Here is a 21,570-nt window from a genome sequence, read left to right as displayed (position 1 = left end):
TCGATGCTATTTCCATGATAGATATTCTACGTAATAACTAAAAGTCTCCCGATGTAAAATGAAACAATAGAGTTCCAGTGTGGAGCGTTCATGATGTCATCCCTGTGGATGCTATGGGGTAGGTTGTAAATAATTCTAGTAGCTCTTAAATGAATTCGATCATTATCATCCGTCAAGGTTGAAGAACAAGACCCCCCAGACTACAATGCCATACAAAACGCTAGGGATAATAGTTTTATAATAAATGTTTTCTAAGGTTGGTATCGGTAAAAACTTTATCCGATTCAGTACTGCGACTTTGTTGCTGAATGACTTACAAACGTTCTTTATGTGCTCCTGCCATGATAGCTTGCTGTCAATTGTCACCCCAAGACATTTATATGATGATTTGTACTCAATAAAGCTATTACCAAAGGCCAAGTGTGGCAGGGAGCCAATAAAGTTCTGGCTAGAAATTATCAGGGCTTCAGATTTCGATTCGTTGGCGATTAATCTGTTTGATTGACACCAGGTGTACAGCTGGTCTAGTACAGACTGGAGTGTTAAGATGATATCGTCGATGTTGTTTCCAATTGTAAAAATAGTGGTATCATCGGCAAACATAAATAATTCACCACTAGTTATTGATTCTGTAAGATCGTTTACAAATATTGAAAATAATAATGGCCCTAGTATTGAGCCTAGGGGAACTCCATGTGTGATGGTTTTGGGCCCGGACTGATATCCTGATATTTGGACAAATTGTTTACGAGCAGACATGTAATAGGTAAGCCACGAATGAAAATCGCCAGATATCCCAATTGCCTTTAGCTTCTCTAGAAGGATGGTATGGTTCACTGTGTCGAATGCTTTTCGAAAGTCAATAAAAAGCACGCCCACTTTAAGGCCCTTGTCCAGCGCATTTTTCCAGGTCTCTGTTAGGTGAAGTAAGAGGCTTTCAGTTGAATAATTTTTCCGAAAACCCCACTGCCTATGAGATAACAAGCCTTGTGTGTGCAAATGGTTGTTCAGGGTATCACTGACAACATCTTCTAAGATTTTCCCAGGGATACTGAGGAGGGAGATAGGTCTGTAGTTGTTCACATCTGTTGGAGAGCCTTTCTTAAATATGGGGTTAACGCATGATAATTTCCAGCTTGAAGGGAAAGATGCGTCACATATACTCTTCCTGAAGATTGGTAAAAGACTGTGGATAACAGGGTCACCAATCATGGAGAGGACCCTGGGGGATACTTGGTCTGGACCAGTAGCCTTCTTGGGGTTAGCAGCTTTAGTCAGTTTGTTTTTTACCATTTCCCAGCTCATGTCAGTTTTGTCCCTGGTAGGAGTGACTCTAGTGATAAAGGTGTTTATTGATGACAAGTTCAATGGGTCAAGTTGCTTAGTGAGGTCTTTGCTGACATTCACAAAAAGGTCATTAAAATACTATGTCTTCTCTAAATCCAACACGATCTCGTCCCCGAATGAAGGATTATCATAACTTCTCAATGTGACAAAATGAAGTGTAATCATTCAACATCGAGATGACCGTGAGTCCAACGGTAGACTGGAGATACTCAGGTAGCGCAAGTCACTAAGTAAAAAATGGCGGCGAAGAAGGCGCCAAGAACAAACATGAACAAACATGATCTCGATGCTCTGCTACAAGAACAAAAAAGTCATTAAAATACTTTGTCTTCTCTAAATCATGGGTTATTATCTCCTCGTTGTGATCACAGATTGGACCAATGTTTTTAACTTTGTGTTTCCTCAAGACTTGGTTGGTCAATTTCCAATATTCACTAGAATCAGTAGCTTCAGTGAATAATTTTTGCCAATAATCAGCCTCAGCACTTCTTAGTAGCTTCTTAACCTCATATCGCTTCTGTTTGTAGAGACCCCATAATTCGGGGTCGCCTGATGACTTTGCCTTTTTAAGGAGCTTCTATCTTTTGTTCATTTCTTTCCTGATGGAGGTGTTGATCCAAGGAAGAGACTTATCTCTTATTTTAGCATCTCGCGGGGGTAGGTGGTGATGTAATATTTCATTGTATAGACATTGCCAAGCGTCTACACTGTCATTGATGTCGTCGAATAAACTAGTTATATGCCAGGGAGCCCGGTCGAAGTCACTTCTAAGTTGCCTTGTATCTAGTGATTTATAATTCCTGGTTGGGATAACTTTGGGTTTTGCATTACCTCTTGTAACTTTGAAGACTGCAAATATTAGGTTGTGGTCAGAGATACCCAGGTCGATGGAGCCAGAGGTTTGGATTTTTGAGGGTTGACTAGTGATCACGAGGTCAATAAGTGACTTGGAGGTGACAGTAATACAGGTTGGGCTGTTGATAATGTTCTTTAGTCCACAGCTACATAGAATCTCTCGTAGGCGTTTTCCATATTCAGATTCCCTATTGTTAAGTTTGTGCAACATATCAGAGTTGAAGTCACCAACAAGTATTACATTTTTTCTTTTCAGCCAGATATCAGAAATCAGGTCTCTGAAAGAGTCGAAAAAGGAGGAGTCATCGGGTGGTCTGTAGACACAGCCAACAAGGAAGGATTCAGATCTCATGGTGATGTTCAGCCATGATGCTTCTAAATTTGGTCTTTCCCAAGAAACAGAAGGGTATACAGTAAGATCTTCTTTAAAATATATCTGAATACCACCTCCACAGGAACCGCGATCCCTCCTCAAGAATTTATATCCAGAAATTCTGATCCAATCGTCTGACACACTTGAGTTAAGGTGGGTCTCAGTAATACCAAGAAGGTCAAACTTGATCTTGTACAAGAGGTGCTGGACCTATGATTTGAAAGCCGCATTAAAATGGGGAGTTTAAGTCTTGTTTTAGGACTCAAAATGCTCGAAAACAAGATTGGTTTGGTTTTAGTCAAGGAAAGATAACTCATCGAATAACTATTTAACTCGCCAAATAATTTATTTGTAATTTAATGTAAGATTTTTGTCATTTTATCTTGCAGACAGATAGATACAACATTCACAGTCAACTTGAACATTGTAAGCATGCTTACACGTAACAAATTATTGATCATAATTAAGTATACAGCACTGTCACTGGCATTATTAAATCATAATCACCAGAGTCTATAATTTGATAATCATTTTTTAGTTACCTTTTTAAACAAAGAACTAAATAACTCGTGGTGTGTCGCTCGCATCAATCATATTTCCGCATATTTTTTACCTACGTATCGCATCATTAAACTTAAAGTTGAAAATGACAGTTTCAATCTCTGCTTTCGTCGACAAAGGGTGATCATTCTGCTGTTGGTGTGCCTGGTGGATGCGTTAAGATAGTAAAGCTTGCCAGGAAGGACCACATGGCAAAATTATACCGTTTAGCAAACTTTCTTCCTTGTTTCAGTACAATCAAAGTATGTTGGCACTGGCCATTCAGACACAACTAAATTGTCAGTCTTTTCATTTATTGCTAAATATTGTTTTGATCAATCAAGTATTGTTGTCAATATGTGGTTGATACAGAACTGAGATTGAAAATCTATTTCCTGGCATCTCTCATGCATGCTAATTCTCCCAGATTATCTAGGAATCTCTTGCTCTCCCATATGGTCCGCCAAATCTCCAGGATAAAAGCAATGGACTGGCTTTCAAAGACTTTGCTCGGCTGTAGGCTAACGTGGCATCCCAGATTTACTCAAATCAAAAACATTTTGCTTTTTGAAACTCTTCTTGCAGTTTCTCAAAAAATTTGTTATGCAACCATATCTTCACAGAAACTAAACAAAAGCTTTCTCTGTTTTCTGGGAAGGGAGAATGATTTAATGGGCGGGGGGGGGGGAGGCACCAGTTTGTTAGTTTGGAGGTGATGCTGTGGTGGCATAGGAAAAAATCTCCAAATTATAGATCTCAGGTTGGCATCTCTGATCTTATCCCAATCACGGAGATGCAGTATTGTTCTTGTCCATGTTTTTATTTAACATTGTGTTTGTTTTGATTTTGTCAGTGAGTGGCTAGTGAACCAGCACAGAGATAGTGCAGCTTCATATATTGGCCACTATAATCTACTGGATTACTTTGCTTTGGTTGAGAATGAAACACGAGCCAGAACAAAATTCAACCTTCTAGAGGTAAGTGTCTAAGTTAAGTATTTAGTGGACTTTTATGTCACTGAAATCTTGAACCAATGCTGAATGTTTGTCATGAATGAAAAAATTTATTACTCTTTCCACCATAGTTTTGCATAAAAAGTTCACGATGGCAAGAAAACCTCTCACAGAGATGCGGATCACTGTCCCTCTAAAATGCACTTGTGCTGCAGGCTAGTCCAATAGTGCAGCTTCTAACGTATTGATCAGAAGGTTTTCATTTGTAACACTGAATTTTGGTTGACCTGCAGTTATAACCCCTACAATACCATGACTTTTATAAATAACATCACATTCTCACTGTATTGACCGTATTGCTCTTTAGCTTAATGCACTTTGATATAAATGTTAGATAAATAACATTGTCAGTTTGCCAACAAAATCATGCAATTTGTGTGATGGAAAATCGTACAGCCTTGTGGAAACCCACCTCACAGACCAGAGGACTGAAAAAACAGTACATGCATTTTGGACTGGATTAAACCTGGTAAGAAAAAATAAAGAAAACAAGCAAGGATGATTTGATAGTCCCTTTATGCCTGTTTGACTCCATTTCTTCTCGCATGTCTACTAATTACTCATTTGTCTTTTGTTTTTCCTAGATCGAAATCTTCCAGTAATCACATGTTCCCGCAAAATCTTAATGCGGTTTCCTAGCAAGAATCTGTAAACCTAACCCACAACTCAGGCAAATACCTTGTCTCTCTAATTTGTCTCTAGCTCTGCCAGTTGGGTCAAAGTGGCTTTTGTATCCAAACTTTTTGTCGAACTTTTTTATTGTTTATACTTTATGCCATGCTTTTTCTAGGCCAGTGCTTTGTTCATAGCAGTTATCTACCAGCAGTTGATTACATCTCATCTTAAGACACTGATTGTTCGCAGAGGCAGCTTTCTTAGTTTAAATGATCGTTTGCCAATCTAAAACGCAAGAAAAGAAGTGATTCCCAATTGTAGAGCTGAGCGTCTTCAAAATAAAATGAACTCGTTGAGGAAGTCTGTGCATCTTAGAGAATATTATTTCGTGTGCCATGTTTGTCACCAACGTTAACCTTTTCCAGTCTGAAATTCTCGTTTTCCCTCTTACATACTTTCTACTTCTTCTTAATCAACCTAACCAACAGTTATTTGGAGACCCTCTATCTTGAGGGTAAATCTTTTGCGAGAGAAAAAGACGGACACGGCTCCTTAAGTATTGCTTATCCCATATTTGATTAAACTATATCTCGATGTGGATGTCTTACTAAGCAGACGGTTGACGAGGAGAAAGAGGAGGAGAAAGACAAGGAACTTTCCTCGATGACACACCAAACTCTTAGCAATTAAAATACAAGGGATCTTTTCGGAGAATTCGAACTCTGATAGCCACTAAAGAGCCATAGGCTCTTAGCGCAAAAATGGCGTTACATACTTTTATCGCCTTTGCTTTGCCCGTCTCTCGAGACGCCCGTTGGTTCCTGGCCCTGAAAAGCTAGTTTTTGTTTGCTGTGTTTACATACAAGGGAGACCTATGAAATGAAAACAATTAGAGTATCAAGACCCACTCCTCTCTTACTTCCTTGATATGGATTTTTCGAATGCATTCAGGCCCGTAATTTAGGGTGCAACTATTAGTTTTTCCTCTGTCATCTGCAATTATCCCAAAGTTTTACACCTACCCCCTAGAAGAATCCACAACGCATTACCACCATTTTTCACCAGACAACCAGCCAGTTTAGTTCAAAACAACAGAAAAGGAACAAGATCGCTAACTGTAACTGCTGGTATTGGCGTACTGTTCAACCACTTAGTTATGTTTGGGAGTCCTTTGCCGGGGCGAATAACGCCAGTAAGTAGAAAACAAAACAAAACTTTCGGCAGTACAAAAACCTCAGGTGAAACTCAAAAAAAGAACGTGATCTTTCTCTTTTCGCCAGATTTAAGACCAGCCTGCTGGTCACAAAAGATTTTTTTATCCCCCAAATGGTAATTAGTACACAGTACTGATTATTGACTTGCACATCTAAATGAATGCGATCGAGCGTTCACCATGTCCGGCTAACGTTAAAGCGTATGTTTGTTCCTTGTTGAGGCAGACGTTGGAGGAGTCACTGTTGATCACTTTTGACTTCTCTTATCCACAAATGTGTATTTCTGTTTGATTAAGCCCTCTTAGGTGAAAAGCTAAGCTGACGCTTTGTTAGCCTTGAGGGGTCAATACCAATGCTACAGACGGCCATTAGTAAGGCTGTTAGTCATTCAGTTTTTTGTTGTTTTTTTTTTTTGCTCAATCAGTTCATGATTCTTGAATTATCGCGTTCTGTTCGGCTTTTTTAATTGGTTTTCATGAGTTAGACGAACGCTAATTTCTATTTCGCCACCCCAAAATCAGAAATTGCTAGGTTATCTTTAGTATTAATTTTAGATGGAGGTAACTCTAAAACAAAATGAAAGGAAAGTAAAATTGGAATTATTTTTCCGTTTTACTGACTTTTCTTCAAAAAGCGGCTAAAGCCCACAATTACGAAATAAAGATTTTGATCTCCCTCGCTTTAATACCTGCTATTTGTCCATAAGAGCAATTTAGCAGGCATACAGATTGCAAGCGACAAAGACAGGCTTTTAATCTGAGCACAATGAACGCTTTCTTTTTTATTTCCTTCAGAAATACGGAAAATAAAGTTTGACAACTAACACACCAGATCTGAAAGTGAGAGATAACGGAATCTGCACTTCTTAAGGCAATGAAGTGTCCTTCTAATTTTGTAACCATCTTTTACTGTTTGAAAACAGATCACTGCGGCGGCACTGTCGTTCAGTAAATTAACCTATTGTGAGAGGGTTCTCAGTTTTCTTAGTGGAATATCACGTGTAATCAATAGAATTCATTATTTGCGAATTAAAACCCCCATGACAAACCTTTTGCTTTGTTTACTGTTCGAACAACGTGAAATTCTAATGAAATTTTTACAGAAACCAAGAACTACAGCCAACGAGACCTCTCAACGGAGTTGTAAAACTTAGTTTTTTTGCAACCAGACACCTTAAAGACGCAATTTATATGGATTTGCTTGTTCCTTCAGCCCTTTTGGCTCCGTGAGAATCGAGCTCGGTTAGCAAAACAAGCCACTTTAAAACCAAAAGTCGGCAAGGCCAAAAAAAAATATCTGCATAAATGTCAATGATCATCTAATTCACTAATCCAGGCCACCAAAAGCGAAGTGGAATCATTTAGCTATCATTATCATATGGTTTATTCGCGTGTACTAGCAAATGCTGCTTATTTATCTTAAGCTCAAGCTAGAGACAGGTCGTGTGCAGTTGGAAACGCGCCGCAAAATCCACAAGGAAACCTTGCATTTCGAGGTCCGTACGATGCGTGGCGATAATTGATTACGGCTCAGTTGAAAGTTACTTTTTCGTTTTGCTTAATGAAAAAGCAGTATTTTTTTGTTTCTTGTTTATAATAACCTTTACATATGATGCACGATCCTGGCAGTAGATAGCGCTATTTAAGCAATAGCAAAAATCAGACCTGAAAAAAATTAGGCCTGTACGGGATTCGAACCACTGACCTCTGCGATACTAGTGCAGCGCTCTACCAATTGAGCTAACAAGCCAACTGGGAGCATGCCGTTAAGTTGATTCGTAATAAACCCATGAAAGTGATAAATGAGATACAATGAAATATATGAAGTTCATATATTTTGTACTGCGATATTAGATACATATGATGCACGATCCTCGCAGTAGATAGCGCTATTTAAGCAATAGCAAAAATCAGACCTGAAAAAAATTAGGTCTGTACGGGATTCGAACCACTGACCTCTGCGATACTAGTGCAGCGCTCTACCAATTGAGCTAACAAGCCAACTGGGAGCATGCCGTTAAGTTGATTCATAATAAACCCGTGAAAGTGATAAATGAGATACAATGAAATATATGAAGTTCATATATTTTGTACTGTGGTATTAGATACATATGATGCACTATCCTCGCAGTAGATAGAGCTATTTAAGCAATAGCGAAAATCAGACCTGAAAAAATTTAGGCCTGTACGGGATTCGAACCACTGACCTCTGCGATACAGGCCTGAATTTTTTTCAGGTCTGATTTTCAGTATTGCTTAAATAGTGCTTTAATGTGAAGGATCGTGCACATATACGTTTCATAAGCGCAGTTCATATATATGTATTTCATATGTTTGTTGTTTGATTTATCATCTACGGGTTTATGTCGAATTAATTTGATGGCCTGCTCCCAGTTGGCTTGTTAGCTCAATTGGTAGAGCGCTGCACTAGTATCACAGAGGTCAGTGGTTCGAATCCCGTACAGGCCTGAATTTTTTTCAGGTCTGATTTTCACTCTTGCTTAAATGGTGCTTTACTGCGAAGGATTGTGCACATATATGATCTTTCTTATGTAACTCTTAAAGGTTATGTAACCCTCGAATGTTATGTAACTTTCTGGACTGATTATGTAATCACTTCGGACATTCCAATCGAGTTCTTGAGTTACACAAGTGAACATTGAGATAAGTTAGTCGTTGCCATGTTGTTGTTATATCGTTTGCTCTAAAGGTAACCTGCCCCTCAAGCAATTAAAGTTTGTGTTGAAAGAAGCTTACTGAACTCAGATTCCCTATCTTGCTCTCTCGCATCCTAAAGGACAAAACTAAAAGTACCGTTCACCTCTGAGCAGCCAATATAGGACAATTTGTTTTGGTTTTTGTGTGGATATACTAAAACAATTATTCACCTCAGAGCTGGTTAACTAGAAGATACTTTTCTTCACTTTGGTGAATAATAATATTGTTAAATAATTTGTAAATAACAAAATGGCAAAACAGTCTTCAAGAGAGATGTCTATCATATCCGTTACAAGTGTGATATGAAGAAAGAATCTGAGTCCCCCACAAGGAAATGAACTCCAGACTTAGTCAATTTTATGATTATAAAACCGCCTCCCAGTTAGCTCAATGGATAGAGTGCTCAGGACTGCTGTGCGGGAGGTCGAGGGTTCGAGCCCAGACTGGACCAACACTCAAGCTCTTAAAATAATTGGGAAGAATATGCTACCTTTCTATAACATCAAGAAATGGTTAGATATTCTAGTCTTCTCAGATAGGGACGAACAAATGGAGGTCACGTCTCCTGCAGGGTTAGGGGTAGGAGATGTTAATTTCCCACGCACGAGATCACTGTGAGATGGATGTCCTCCCCTGGGGTGGGATGGGTGGGTTTGTTGGAGCTTAAACCTCGTAGGGGACCCATGTCCTATTGTTTCTGCTCCAGTACTTGGTACAAATCATTAAATAAATAAATAAAATAAACAAATAAATATATTACCTGTCGATGAATTATACTTTTGACCTGCTCACCTGTCTGTGGTAGTTTGTTCCATTCTTTGTAAGACAGCTAATGCTCCCTCGACCCTTTCCTTCAACACCTGCTCTTTTAGAACCAAATTCTCCAATGTTTCACTGTTAACATCCATCAACATGCCTGTCAATTTATCAGCTTTTCCAGGATACCAATCATTTATTATATCATAGAGCTTCTCTCCTAAACTTTTTCTTGTTTCTGCTTCAGATTTTTCAGATGTTGGTAAATTGTATTGTGTTTCACTGTTGGTTTTTGTTCTGTTGAGAATGCTAGCAGCATATGCAGCTTTTTCTTGTAGTGCTGCAGAATCATTAAGCAACAGTTCTAGAGTGGCAACATTCATTTCAAGTAACATACCAGAGATTTTGTCTGCATTCTCTGGGAACCATTCACAAATTTTGTAAATAAATACAGTTGTTCACCATAAATTGCTTTGTCTTCCTGTTCTGTTGGGGGTGTTACTGTTTCAATTACTTCACTTACATCACTCTGATTGTTCAGTGCCATCAATGCCCGATTTACTTTTTCTTTCAATACATCTTGGTCTCTGAGGATCACTTCTAAATCACGACCATCCATTTCAAGAAGCATTCCCGATATCTTGTCAGCTTGATCACAGTCAATTTCACTAACCAAACTATAAAGTTCTTGTACCATAGAGGTCTTATCTCCACATTGTCTCTGTGCTGGCTCCCTATGCCTATTTTCGATTTGTCCAGAGTCATTTTCCAAAAGTGATATGAATTCACCCAGTTTTTTTCTAACAAGTTTGAATCCTCGATCATGAGCTCTAAACTTTGAACATCCATTTCCAGCAAAACTGCTGTCAATTTTTCTGCATCATCTGGATATCGCTCTTCAATCAAAGCATACATCTGTTCACTTAAGCCTTCCTTTATTTGAAAACTGTCATTGTGGTATGTGGAAGTTCCAGATGATAAAAGTTTAGCTCTCTCCAATGTATTACTTATACCAGATATGTCAGTAGATGAGTCTCCTAAGTGTGAATTCCCCCTGAGAAAAGAGCAAAGATTTTCAGGGTTTCCACCATGTTCACTGTTGCTATGTTTGACCAGTTGACAATCTAATCTGCAGAAGTAGTGTATACATTGTAGTTCAAATATTTCTTTAATTCAATTTTTTTTCAAACTGTAACCATTCAAGTTGATTTTACCTTATTTCAGAAAATCTCATGGTACAACAGTTATGACAAAGAGAAAAATTTTTATCGAGCTTGAAATTTTTCATCCTAATAAAAATTTGAAACACAAGAAAGAGGAATCAGAACAAAATTTAACTTTTGTCATTTCAAAGTGATATGTTTTTTCTAAAAAGTTATTTTTACATGGAAAATGAAATTCACACTTGGATTCAAAACAATAAATTTTTATCACTAGCTCTATTTTCACTTTAAAAATGTCCATTTAAAAGATTCTAAACCTTGATAAATGATACTAACACTTATTTCTGTTACAATTATCGTTGTGGCAAGAACCCAAGATAGACAAACAGGCACCAAGCATGGTTTGTCATAATTCAAATTTGTTGATTTTTATAAATCTTTGTCAGAGTAATTTTGCATTCATTGGACAATTTCATGGACAAGAGGTATTTACGAGGGCTCTGTTGTTTGACGGAAATATATGGAATATCAACTAAAATACAAATTGGGGGTTTACCAACTATAGGGTCATTTGTTTAAGGTAAACTGAAAAAACAGTTGATCTGTTTTTATCTAAATATTGCAAAGAATAATATCAAATCTACAAAAAGTTCAACAAGATTTAACACTTCTAATTGATGCTGTCATCTTTACCAATAGGAGATAGAAGAGGGATACAATTTTTGTGGAAAAAAATTAAAGAACACGACATTTAGAAAATCGTGGGAAAGCTACTGTGATAATTAATTTTAGGAACAACAGCTGTCTTTAATTCAGCTTCGAAATAAATTGAGAGGATATCAATCACGCGATCTTGAAGGTCGTTGGGGAAAAGATCTCAACTGTCGAAAGGGGAGTCTTTATGCTCACTAATTGGTAATTTTGACTTACCTTTCGGGGAGAAAGTGTTTTGCAGCTTGGTGAATCTTACAAAGAAGCTCTTCATGATTTGTTGAGGTTAGACTTCGTTTGAGTTCATTGTTGTCTAACTCCAATAACATACCAGTAATGTAATCAGCATGTTCTGGATATATTTCTTCCACTATTTCGTATAATTTCTCACCAAATTCAGCTTAATTTTTCTCGCGTTCACTCTGTGAATTTCCCATTTTTTCTGCAGAAAGCGCTCAAGCGAATTACGAGGCTTAAGTTAAAGCCTTTCTAGGGTGGGGGGCGTTTAGAAGCGATTTAGGCAGTATTTTATTACTTAATAAGATATAATCCTTTCTTAAGTCAAAAAAATACAGAAAATTTAAAATTTAAATGCCTTCCATCTTGTCTGAATAGTGTTTTTCTAAAGCTTGTTTATTTTGATGTATTCTTTAAGCAAACCATATCCTCCCTCCCCCACAGGTGAGACAAGGTCCGTTTTTGCTCGAACCCAGGTCGTTGCTCTTATATGGACTTACCGCAGATTGGTCTTGGGTTCAAATGGCGCGGGAACTCCAGGTACACAGTCCTTCTGCATTTCTCTTTCTGTCTTGGCTTCCCCATGATTCAGCAAAGTTTCTTAACGCAATACTTGGAATAAGCACTTCGAGTCTAACGCTACTGAACATTTTTTTTTTCAGGAAAAACATTCAGTGGAGATGCCATCTTGTTTGCGTGAGCTCTTTGAACAAACAAGCACTGAACAGGAAGACAAATGGTTTGCAAACAACGCTCGTTTTTCGACGAAATCGCGCAAATCGATACTGTCATTCAATGGCATGGACCTTCCACCACCTCTGGTAGGATTTTGAGTGCTATAGTCGTTATAGAAAGAAAACATTTGGAGCCGTAAACCTCAAATCCGATTTACTTTCTGTTGCGAGCTTAAATGTTGACACAATGTTTTGGCGTCATCGCCAAATAAATTTAGTTTGTAAATACAGATGTACTCGTATTCTGTTTTCCTTAGCTCTCTCCATGCTCTTTTGAATCGGTAATCGCACCGAAACTCACCAGTCGCTCCTGCACTCGGATGTTGTAGATGCAGTTTTATGCTTAAATTTGTTTCCTTAATCAAATTTTAAACAATTCTCCACAGTACACAAGTTATAAACAGCAGCCTTTCAGTTTTAAAATTAAACATGTCTAATTATGTATTCAAACGCTAATAAGAAGTTTTTCAATTATACTTGAAAATGTTCGCAATTTTATCGGCGCAGAAATCATTTGATGTATTCTTAGTATTACAGAAGCGCTAACCACATGCAATATTAGACTAAAAGTTGGGTTTTTGCGACTTATCAGTCGTAATATCACAGTGTTAATGAAGGAGTATTTACTGAATTGTCATTAACAGGGGCGTAGCCAGGATTTTTCAAAGGGGGGGTCACAGAGGCTACTCACCAGATTGTCATGTCAACCTCCACGCCGTGCATGTTTGACTTAATGTTACAGTTTTTGGATGAGCAGTGAGAGTATAGTGGGCAGGCCAAGATATTGTCATGGCATTTTCACCGCCTGAATATTGTAGGTTGTTTGCTGAAAAGCAGGCCTACCAAGGGGGAGTCACGGGCACCCCAGGACCCCCCCGGCTACGTCCTTGATTAACACCAATCCATTCATATTTCCTCTAATAAAAGTGCATGGTCTCAAGCTTGATCCATCTTTTCTACTGGATAAGTAGGACTGAGAATAATGATTTTCCAATTATTTATTAAACTGATAATTGATCTCATGGGTCATGTTGTGCTTTCCTAACTCTACTTGTCTGAAATGAAGACGACCCTCAATCTTACATCACTTTCTAGTGGACTGAATCGTTTAAAAGCCTGACTTGCTAGTTTTGAGGGATAGTCAATTTGTTTTTGTAAGAAAAAACAAACTGGAAAATGGCTTGTTACATCAACCTCCTTTTCTACACTTTCATTAGGGGGTTCAGAAAAACTATGCTTATTTATTTAGTTTGTCCAACTGAGGTTTTCACTCATAGGAGGCAAGTGAAAGAGCAAGAGACTGACACAGAAACAACAATAATAATTATTATTATTTGCTTGTTGGCTTGCCACAATTTATTATTAGTTGGTCTGAGTGATTGTTAGACTAGTTGTAATATAATTCAGCAAATGTCTGAATTATTATTTCTTTAAATTGATGTTTTTTAGCTTACAGAGAAAGAACGAGCTGAAATGCGTCAGTATAGAAGAGAGGCAGTCAAATGTGAAGCCAAAATGTTTGAAAGAAGAAGAGAGAGGTACTCAGATCTACTCTTACAAGTCATGTCTGTCACAGATAGGATTCAGGTGAGATATATGACAAAAAAACTAGCTCTTTAACCGAAAGGAAAACATTGCTAACAAATACAGAATATAGAGCATATTCCCTGAAAGAGGTAGTTTCTAATTTATAACAATTTACTGCAATAATCATTCTTGTGATGAAGTCACTTTTCAAAGGAAACAAAAAGAATCAACTGCAGACTGTTACTTTTAATCAGTATTTTAATGAGGATAATGATTGTTTTGTTTTTTAAGAAACAAAGGGATTTGAAGAAGTCAACTGAAGCTCAATTTGATGATCAAGATTTGAGAAAGAGGACACATACTACTGAAAACGATGAGACAGGAAGCCGAACTTTACATCTCGATAATATGCAATCTACTTTATTTGAAACCAACTTTGACAGAAGATATTCCTGGGATGCTAGTTCTGGTAATGAAAGAAATTCAAAACGATTACAGTTCGATTCATCACTACGAGATTGGACTGAAAGCAGCATTTATAATGAGCAACCAAGCAGAGTGAACAGCCAAATGGATTATTTATCAGAATCTACAAATACTAACTCTACAAATCAAAGAGAAACATACAAATACCATGGCCAGCTGCCAAGAAATGGGAATTCCAGAGAAGAAGTTACAAGTTTGCATAGAGAATTTGCAAGAAAAGATTTCCCATTTAGCTCTACCCAAAATGAGGAAACCTTTGAATTCAAAAGACCATTTCCAAAACTCTATGTTACTTCTAATGGATTGAGTTATCCTGAAGATGAATCAGACATTACTTTGCGAGGCTCCACTGCATTGTTTCCAGAGAAGAGTGGGCAAGTGTCTGATTCACTTGCATCTACTGTTTTGTCTGTGGCAGCCTCGGGTGAGATTTTAAGGGAATTATTTTTAATTGCTTTTCCCCTTTTTGTCATAAAGCTAATTTACTTAAACTACTACATGTGCTGCTGTTATGTGTTTTCAATTTTGTAAGGCATGGCATCTATGATTTGATAAGAAAGTGTTCAACAATGTTGCATTTTCAGAAACAGTGTGAATATTATAACTTCATATCAACTTAAACATTTCTTTTAAGAATTGTATTATAACCTATGCAGTTACCTCTTATGGTGACATTACTTAGAGGACTGTAAAAACTTAATGAATAAAGGCTGATAGTTTCTAAAGAAACTGTTTGGGGCTGCGTCAGTGGGGGTAACGAAATAATTTGAAGATATCAACAAAGTTGAAATGGTAAATTGGCCACCGTTACAATTATAAAAGCTGACGTTTCGACCGTTAGTCCTTCGTCGGAGCGAATAGGGGAATTGTGGGTTGTGTGTGTGAATTAGTATTAAATAAATTATGACAATTATCACAATATTGATAAAGTTGGTGGCTGTGCCAGAGTGTTCGCTCAGAGTACCATGTGCTCCTGTAGAGGGTAACAGCAACAGTAAAAAAAAAATAGATGTTTATCTAATAAAGAAAAAACTAAAATTGGAATAGTTAAATACATTTTTTTTTAATTATTGGACGTAATTTTTTCATCCATGAGTACAGTAAGTAACGTAAGTCAAACAACAATTCATTAAATTTTTAAGTCAGAGGATTATTGTTAGTATTATTTTACTCTATAGATTACAGTGCCACAGCTATACAATCATCTTTTATAGAATCTCAGCCCACAAGATCTTCCATTAAACAGAGTAGAGATTTAACGGCTAAGAGCATTGGATTCCATGACAAAAACTCTGAAGACCAGACAGGGTTGCCATCCACAAGGCAAATAACAAACCGTCAGACTGACTCAAAGACAGTTTCAGAAAAACAAGAGTCTGAGAAACAAAAAGCTAGAAATATAACAGTTGTCCAAGACCAAGATAAAACTCTGGCAAATTTGGAAAAACTGAGACAAAAACTGCTTGAGGAGAAACAAAAGCAACTAGATGCTCTGAGGCAACAGGAGCTGAAAAGGCTCCGAAAACAAAAAAGGGGACAAGGAATTGATTTTGAGCATACCCATGCTTCATTTTATAGCCACAGCCAACACCCTTCAACAGGGAGACCACAGTCGAGTTCTGTACCTTTGACAAAGCAATCAGACTTGACACAGGCACTCCTTGAGGAATCAGAAAAAGATACAGTTACTGACAGATCATCTGCGGATTATCACAGACCAGGAAAAGCACCCCTGCGTAGACCTATTTCAATGCATCCAGGTGAAATGTACTCTATTTTGGAGCTAAGTGGAGAGAATCTTGATTTTGATAACCGCGATGAAGACAACGTTGAACCTGAATCATCTTCTGATAAAGAGAACCATGTTGGAGAGGAAGCTTCAAGAGGAAACAGACACAACACTGTTGCTGAGAATATTCTTGGTGGTGTTACGGTTAGAAGAAAAAGTGAGCAGAAACACATGAATCCTTTCATTCCACAGATGGATCCCAAGATCTTCCCACAAGAAGTGGATGATAGGGTATTTTTAACTTCTATATTGGACATGTCAACTGTGATATTTAAACTTGATGACAATTCCATTTCAAGATACCCAGGGCTGCAAATAACGGCCAGTCAATGGACAATGTCTGGTCAAAATTGGGTACTGATCGGACAAATCCTTGGTTTGCCGGACATCTTGTCCGGTCCTTTACCGACTCGTTCAAAGAAATTTTTAATTTTTAACTGTTTGCTAATTACAAGGGACACAGTCATGTTTCCAAAAGAAAAAAAAACAATATAAAAGTAGACAAACTAGTGGTTGAGAAATTCCCGGCAGTCGGAAATTTCCGCGATGTCATCAAGTCCTGTCGCGACCGCAAATCACCATGTCTGCCATTATTTTATTTACTTTATTTAAGTGTTTCCAGTTAGGAGAGGGTTTTACCTTTGGCTAGATACCATCATTTACTCATAAATTAAGTGATTGATTGTTTGATCGATTGAATGATCAGAAAGCACCCTCACGAAGAATAATCTTGTTGCATCGAGAATACTCCAAGTAGCATTTGTTGCAAAGTGCAAAAAGCGAGCAAAAGGCCCAAAACCTGGAGAATCCGACTACTCTTTTACTCTAAAAAAAATTAACAACTGTAACTTTAAAAAAAAGGGCTTTGAGTGTAATTATTAATTATGAGTGATTTTGCCAGGTGTAAAGTAAAACGGACAATTGCGGTTTTATCTTGCATAACCATTCCACGTACTCAATGCAAGGCTGCTTCTGCAGTAAAGAGTAGTAAAATTATTGACTTGTAATTTTTATTGTCAGACCGACTTGGACTCAGTTGCTTTTTAGTTGTAAAAGGATTACTGTGCAATCTGGGTTCACTATCACAAGAGTTGGGACTGTTAAAATTTGACCGGCCAAAAACGGGTAGTGTCCGAGCAAAAACATGTTTGACTGGACAACATGACCGGCGACTGTCCATTAGTTATTTGCAGCCTTGATACCTGTAGTTGAGTCATCTTTAGTTAATGGAGTGGTTGTTTATGTATTATTGTGTCTGCTCATTTGCTGAAATTTCAACCATCTTGCCTTGTTTGCACTAGATATTTGTTGCACCTCTTTTGGTTTTGTTTCTTCATTTTGGCATTCTTTTGATCTTAATGCTTTGGAAAAATGCTCTTACCAAGAGTTAATAATTCTGTTTTGTGGAAGTGAGGCTAGGGTGAAATCTGCTTTACTTTATGGAAAATTCCAGTTCTCCAATTTTTCTATATCACTTTGAGATTTTAATCATCTCCCAAAGAATTGAGTCCAGTCAATTTATTTTCATATGATAAATTCTTTCTGTACAATATCTGGGAGGAATCAATTTTGTAGAGTCACTTTGGGTCTCAGACAGTTTGTATTACATTCCTTAGTTTGTGTACAATGGAAGGGATAAATTTGCCAAACTCTCAGCCCATGCCAAAGGATTTCTAACAAGATTGTTGATGACAACTGACAAAGTACAAGGCCTGATAAAAACAGTCAAGGTAAGGAAGCTTTTTTAAGAACTTGTACTTTATTTTTAAATGGGAAAGCATGACAATGAGTACAATCAACTCATTACAATTATTAGTAGTATATTAACATCAGCTTTGCTTTTACAGGACACCAGAAATGTCTTGGAAGATATATGTAAAGAAGAGACACAGTCTGTCCAGGAAAAGATGCTCAAAGAGAATGTTGAGGGCCATGTATGTTTCACTTCAACTGAATTAATTGACAAATTTTGGGGAGATTTCCCTGGCCATCTCATTGTGGGCACTTATGTTTGAGTTCCAATTGAGTGAACTACTTTTCTGCCCCCTCTTTTTGCTTCCATGATTAAAGTTCTGGTTTGGAAAGTCTTTTTGAAAATGAAAACTACCTTTCCTTTATTATAGCTAAGGATAGCAAGAGGTAGTCTACATGATGTGTTCTTTAAGATATCTGTGAAGGAGAGAATGTCCTACATAGCCCATTCCAGGGAACTAGCAAGAACTAAAGAAGCTAAGCGTAGAAACACCAGGGTTAGTGAGAACTGTTTAAAGCATTTTTCTTATTTGTTGATGCAGTGAAACCTTATGACAATGATAGTCTTAATTATTAACAGAACTCCCTTGCGAGTGTGAAGTTGGAGAAGGTGGAGTATTTGAACAAGTGGCATGATGCATTTGGAGTTGAACAAGATAGATTGGCTTTTAACTGAATAACAGCTTATAACAAATTTAAGAAAAAAAATTGTCTTTTATGCTGTTCTCAGTTTTTTTACAGCTCTTTATTGATAAGAAAATGGAAGTGAAGTGGTCCTTCCCTATTTTATCCACTTTCACTGAAGGATTGGTTTAATCTTACAAACCTGTATAAACAAATCATATTTTCTTCATTTTTTGACATAATCAGAGCTGGATAGGTCAATCAAAACTATCTGCTGTCACTTTACGTGCAATACAGAGAAGACAGGAAGGATTGGACAGGTATCCTTACCATGATTATAGAATTATTTTGATTGAGAATTCAAATAACATTGCCATTTTAAAGACAACATTGTTTTTGTCTAATTGTTTATAGTCCTTAATTTTTTAAGTTCAAGCTCTGTAACACAAACTGCCAATTCAGAGGTGAAGCCAAAACCTGAACCAAAGGAAGAGAAGAAGAGAAAAACTTGGAACATTAGGTTAGTTTGTGTGGGAGCAATTGGCAAACGTATAGTTCTCTTTAAATATTATGTTAAAACTTGATTTTCTTGGGCATGCATCTGAATTTTTTCTGTAGGTATGATGTAGCCAGAACAGTAGCAGTAATGATTAACTAAGTGCTTGTGGCCATTCTGAGGTGGCATAAAACTCAAGGTAGCATTCACTGATAATGACTTCAATGCGTCATTTACCAACTTTAATGTGTTTGAATGTGCACAGGGTTCTAAAACCACAGCAAGGACACACTTCTCCACCTCTACCGGACAGAACAAGGTATCTTTAATAATTTTTTTTCTAACCAGAATCATTTTGCAAATGCACACACACCGACTCATTAGACTCATTAATTTGCTGTTTCTCACGGGTCAGTTACTCTGTTATCAGTTAACTCTCCTGATAAGGCAGTGAAATTCTGGGGATATTTCTTGTTTTCTTTATTTTCTGAGTTTGATTGATAAAATGTTTTGTTTAAAAACTTTATATAGTGTTAGTTTGGTCAGTGATTAGTCTGTTTGATCAAGACTAGTTTCATTTGCTTTTTGTGAATATTATATAAATGTAAGTTTATTTTCAATTGGTTTTTCATAGGTCCAAGAAGCCAAACTCCCGACCAGCCACAGCCCCAGAGAAACCTCTGTAAGTTAATTTTATCACAATGTCCATGTTAGTTAGATTAGATATCCTTTTGGTCAGGGTACACAAAACTGAATCCTTTTTTTTTATTTTCATCTCATTATCTATTCAATTTAATTCAGTAATTCCAGTTTTCAAAAGGATGACGCTCTTTACTGACCCAAAACAACAGATAGTACGTTCAGGAAACCTGTCAAATCATCCAGATCCAGCTTGGGGGGTGGACATCAACCTCCAAACAGACCAGCAAGACAAAGTATTGGAAGTATTACAAAACAACCCAAAGTCACTGTTCAACCAAGGGCAAAGAAACGACTGAGTCTGCCCGAAAGTGCTCAGCCAAGAATGAAAGGGCATGTTGCAACCAAAGATGCAATACAGAGGCCTAAAACAGCTTCAGAAGTGAAGAGGAGTTCAAGAACCTTGGCTGCAAACTTTTCAAATTGACTGACAAAGGATGAGAATTATATTAAATTATGGTTAAACATAGAGATTGATGCGACAGCTAACTTGTACATTGAATACAGTGGATATAAATTTATCAGAGTATTTATCTAAACATGAGATAACTATTTAAAGAAAATCTTTAGAAGAACTACAGTGTGAATTTTACAAGCCTTTAGTTTGTATTTGTTATTCAATTGTGTGGCCTTGTTCTGGTGCTTTTTGTCTGCTTCCTTTGTTAGCTAACTTGGATAGAGAATGTAATTACTAGTGACAATCGTTTGCTCTGGATGCAAAAGTTTTTTCAATTTTTTGGTGAAAAATAAAAGCATTTGATATAGAAATTTTCAATCAGGGGTGATGAGTCTGTCCTGATTTTTGGCAAATACATTAAAAAGTTCTCAATTGTTTAACAATTTTTACCTAAAGTATATGAATCCTGAAGCTCTTTGTAAGCTTTATAAAAACATAAAACTTGTTTGTGTGACTCTTAAAAAGTATTGACACATCAAATATATCCAGAAAAGGTGTACTTTAAAAGAGTAATATTTTTAAATAACTGAAATACTTACAGATGCTTAGTCTGGTCAATGGTTTTTTTGTTTAACATACTTGTAAAATTGTGGCTATTTACCTATTTATTTACATTTTACAGTTCGTTACTGGTGTGATAACCTTGCAAGAATGGGAGGCCAAAAAAATTTTGTGAAATTCTCACTTGTGGCTTAATTGTGATTTACAGACTATTAAGAAGTTTTCTCAACGACCTTAATATATAACTGGTTGTTACATCAGTAAGCAGATAGAAAGTGTAGCCTGTAGTATCCAGACCTGAAACTTGCCATTGTTAACGAAATGTTATCCTTAACCTTTTGATATAAGCATGTTTTGCTTTTTTGGATAAAACGAAAATGAAATGTAAAATAAATAACCCCACTATAATTTGTTTTCCTATTAATCACCTGTTTCTGATATTGGAAGGAGATTAGGGAAGATTGAAAAGAATAGGTCAGTTGCACTGCCTCTCTGCCGCTAACTAAGGTCTGATGTCAACAGCCTCCTCATTTTATTTTCGTTTCATGCTAAGACAGGGTCGTGATGGTTCTTGATAGTACCAGTAGCTTTATATGCCCAAGCTGTATTTTAAAGAGAATTCTTATCAATGTTTGATCAGGCCTTATCTCAAAAGAGGCATAAAGCAGTCTATCCTCTTTCGTTTCCATTTGTTTTCATTGTTTTGCTAAAAAATCTCAATCACACGCAGAAAAAAAAGCAAACGATGGAACCGTAATCTCCACCTTGTACTGGAGACAAGCAACTTCCATCCTTTTAATGATTGAATATCGCAGTGGAGAGGCAACGACTTTTTGTTGTCCCACTTAATCGCATAAGCAAAGAAAAGAGCATAATTGCTGTCTACTGTGTAAGATAAACAAAAAAAAAAAACTTCCGCATTGCCTGATACAGTAGGTAAGATAAAAGTCACCTGGATCGAGTG

General features: G+C 37.1%; 1 protein-coding gene, 2 long non-coding RNA genes and 1 pseudogene across 10 annotated transcripts; 3 read left to right on the top strand and 1 right to left on the bottom strand.

The window, feature by feature from the left end:
• Positions 1-247: 247 nt before the first annotated feature.
• LOC148722683 (uncharacterized) lies at positions 248-11,741 on the bottom strand (annotated as a pseudogene). The gene is made up of 3 exons (XR_015992341.1): positions 11,524-11,741; positions 9,467-10,559; positions 248-2,785 (listed from the first exon to the last, which is right to left on the bottom strand). The product of XR_015992341.1 is annotated as an uncharacterized LOC148722683 (transcript).
• LOC148722685 (uncharacterized) lies at positions 2,910-4,092 on the top strand. The gene is made up of 3 exons (XR_015992347.1): positions 2,910-3,001; positions 3,369-3,414; positions 3,969-4,092. It is a non-coding gene; the product is annotated as an uncharacterized LOC148722685 (long non-coding RNA).
• LOC148722684 (uncharacterized) lies at positions 4,492-5,103 on the top strand. Its single transcript, XR_015992348.1, has 2 exons — positions 4,492-4,597; positions 4,713-5,103. It is a non-coding gene; the product is annotated as an uncharacterized LOC148722684 (long non-coding RNA).
• A 192-nt stretch (positions 11,742-11,933) lies between the features above and the next one.
• Positions 11,934-21,014, top strand: LOC148722682 (uncharacterized). Of its 7 annotated transcripts, none has more exons than XM_088735538.1 (13): positions 11,934-12,081; positions 12,204-12,362; positions 13,725-13,862; positions 14,102-14,712; positions 15,503-16,308; positions 17,694-17,807; positions 17,925-18,011; positions 18,201-18,326; positions 18,700-18,773; positions 18,884-18,973; positions 19,215-19,268; positions 19,570-19,631; positions 19,801-21,014. In XM_088735538.1, the coding sequence occupies exons 1-13, from the start codon at positions 12,032-12,034 to the stop codon at positions 20,073-20,075; spliced, it is 2,646 nt and encodes an 881-aa protein (XP_088591664.1). In that variant the 5' UTR covers positions 11,934-12,031; the 3' UTR covers positions 20,076-21,014. The 7 variants fall into 7 exon arrangements, with proteins under 7 accessions (XP_088591664.1, XP_088591665.1, XP_088591670.1 ...); XM_088735539.1 differs by having other exon boundaries at positions 19,751-21,014; XM_088735544.1 differs by having other exon boundaries at positions 19,584-19,631; positions 19,801-19,942.
• The last annotated feature ends 556 nt before the right edge of the window (positions 21,015-21,570 follow it).

This window comes from Stylophora pistillata, chromosome 10 (genome assembly GCF_964205215.1).
Source record: "Stylophora pistillata chromosome 10, jaStyPist1.2, whole genome shotgun sequence".
Lineage (NCBI taxonomy): Eukaryota > Metazoa > Cnidaria > Anthozoa > Scleractinia > Pocilloporidae > Stylophora > Stylophora pistillata.
The sequence above is the reverse complement of the archived record's forward strand: the minus strand, read 5'-3'. Positions and strand labels throughout refer to the sequence as shown.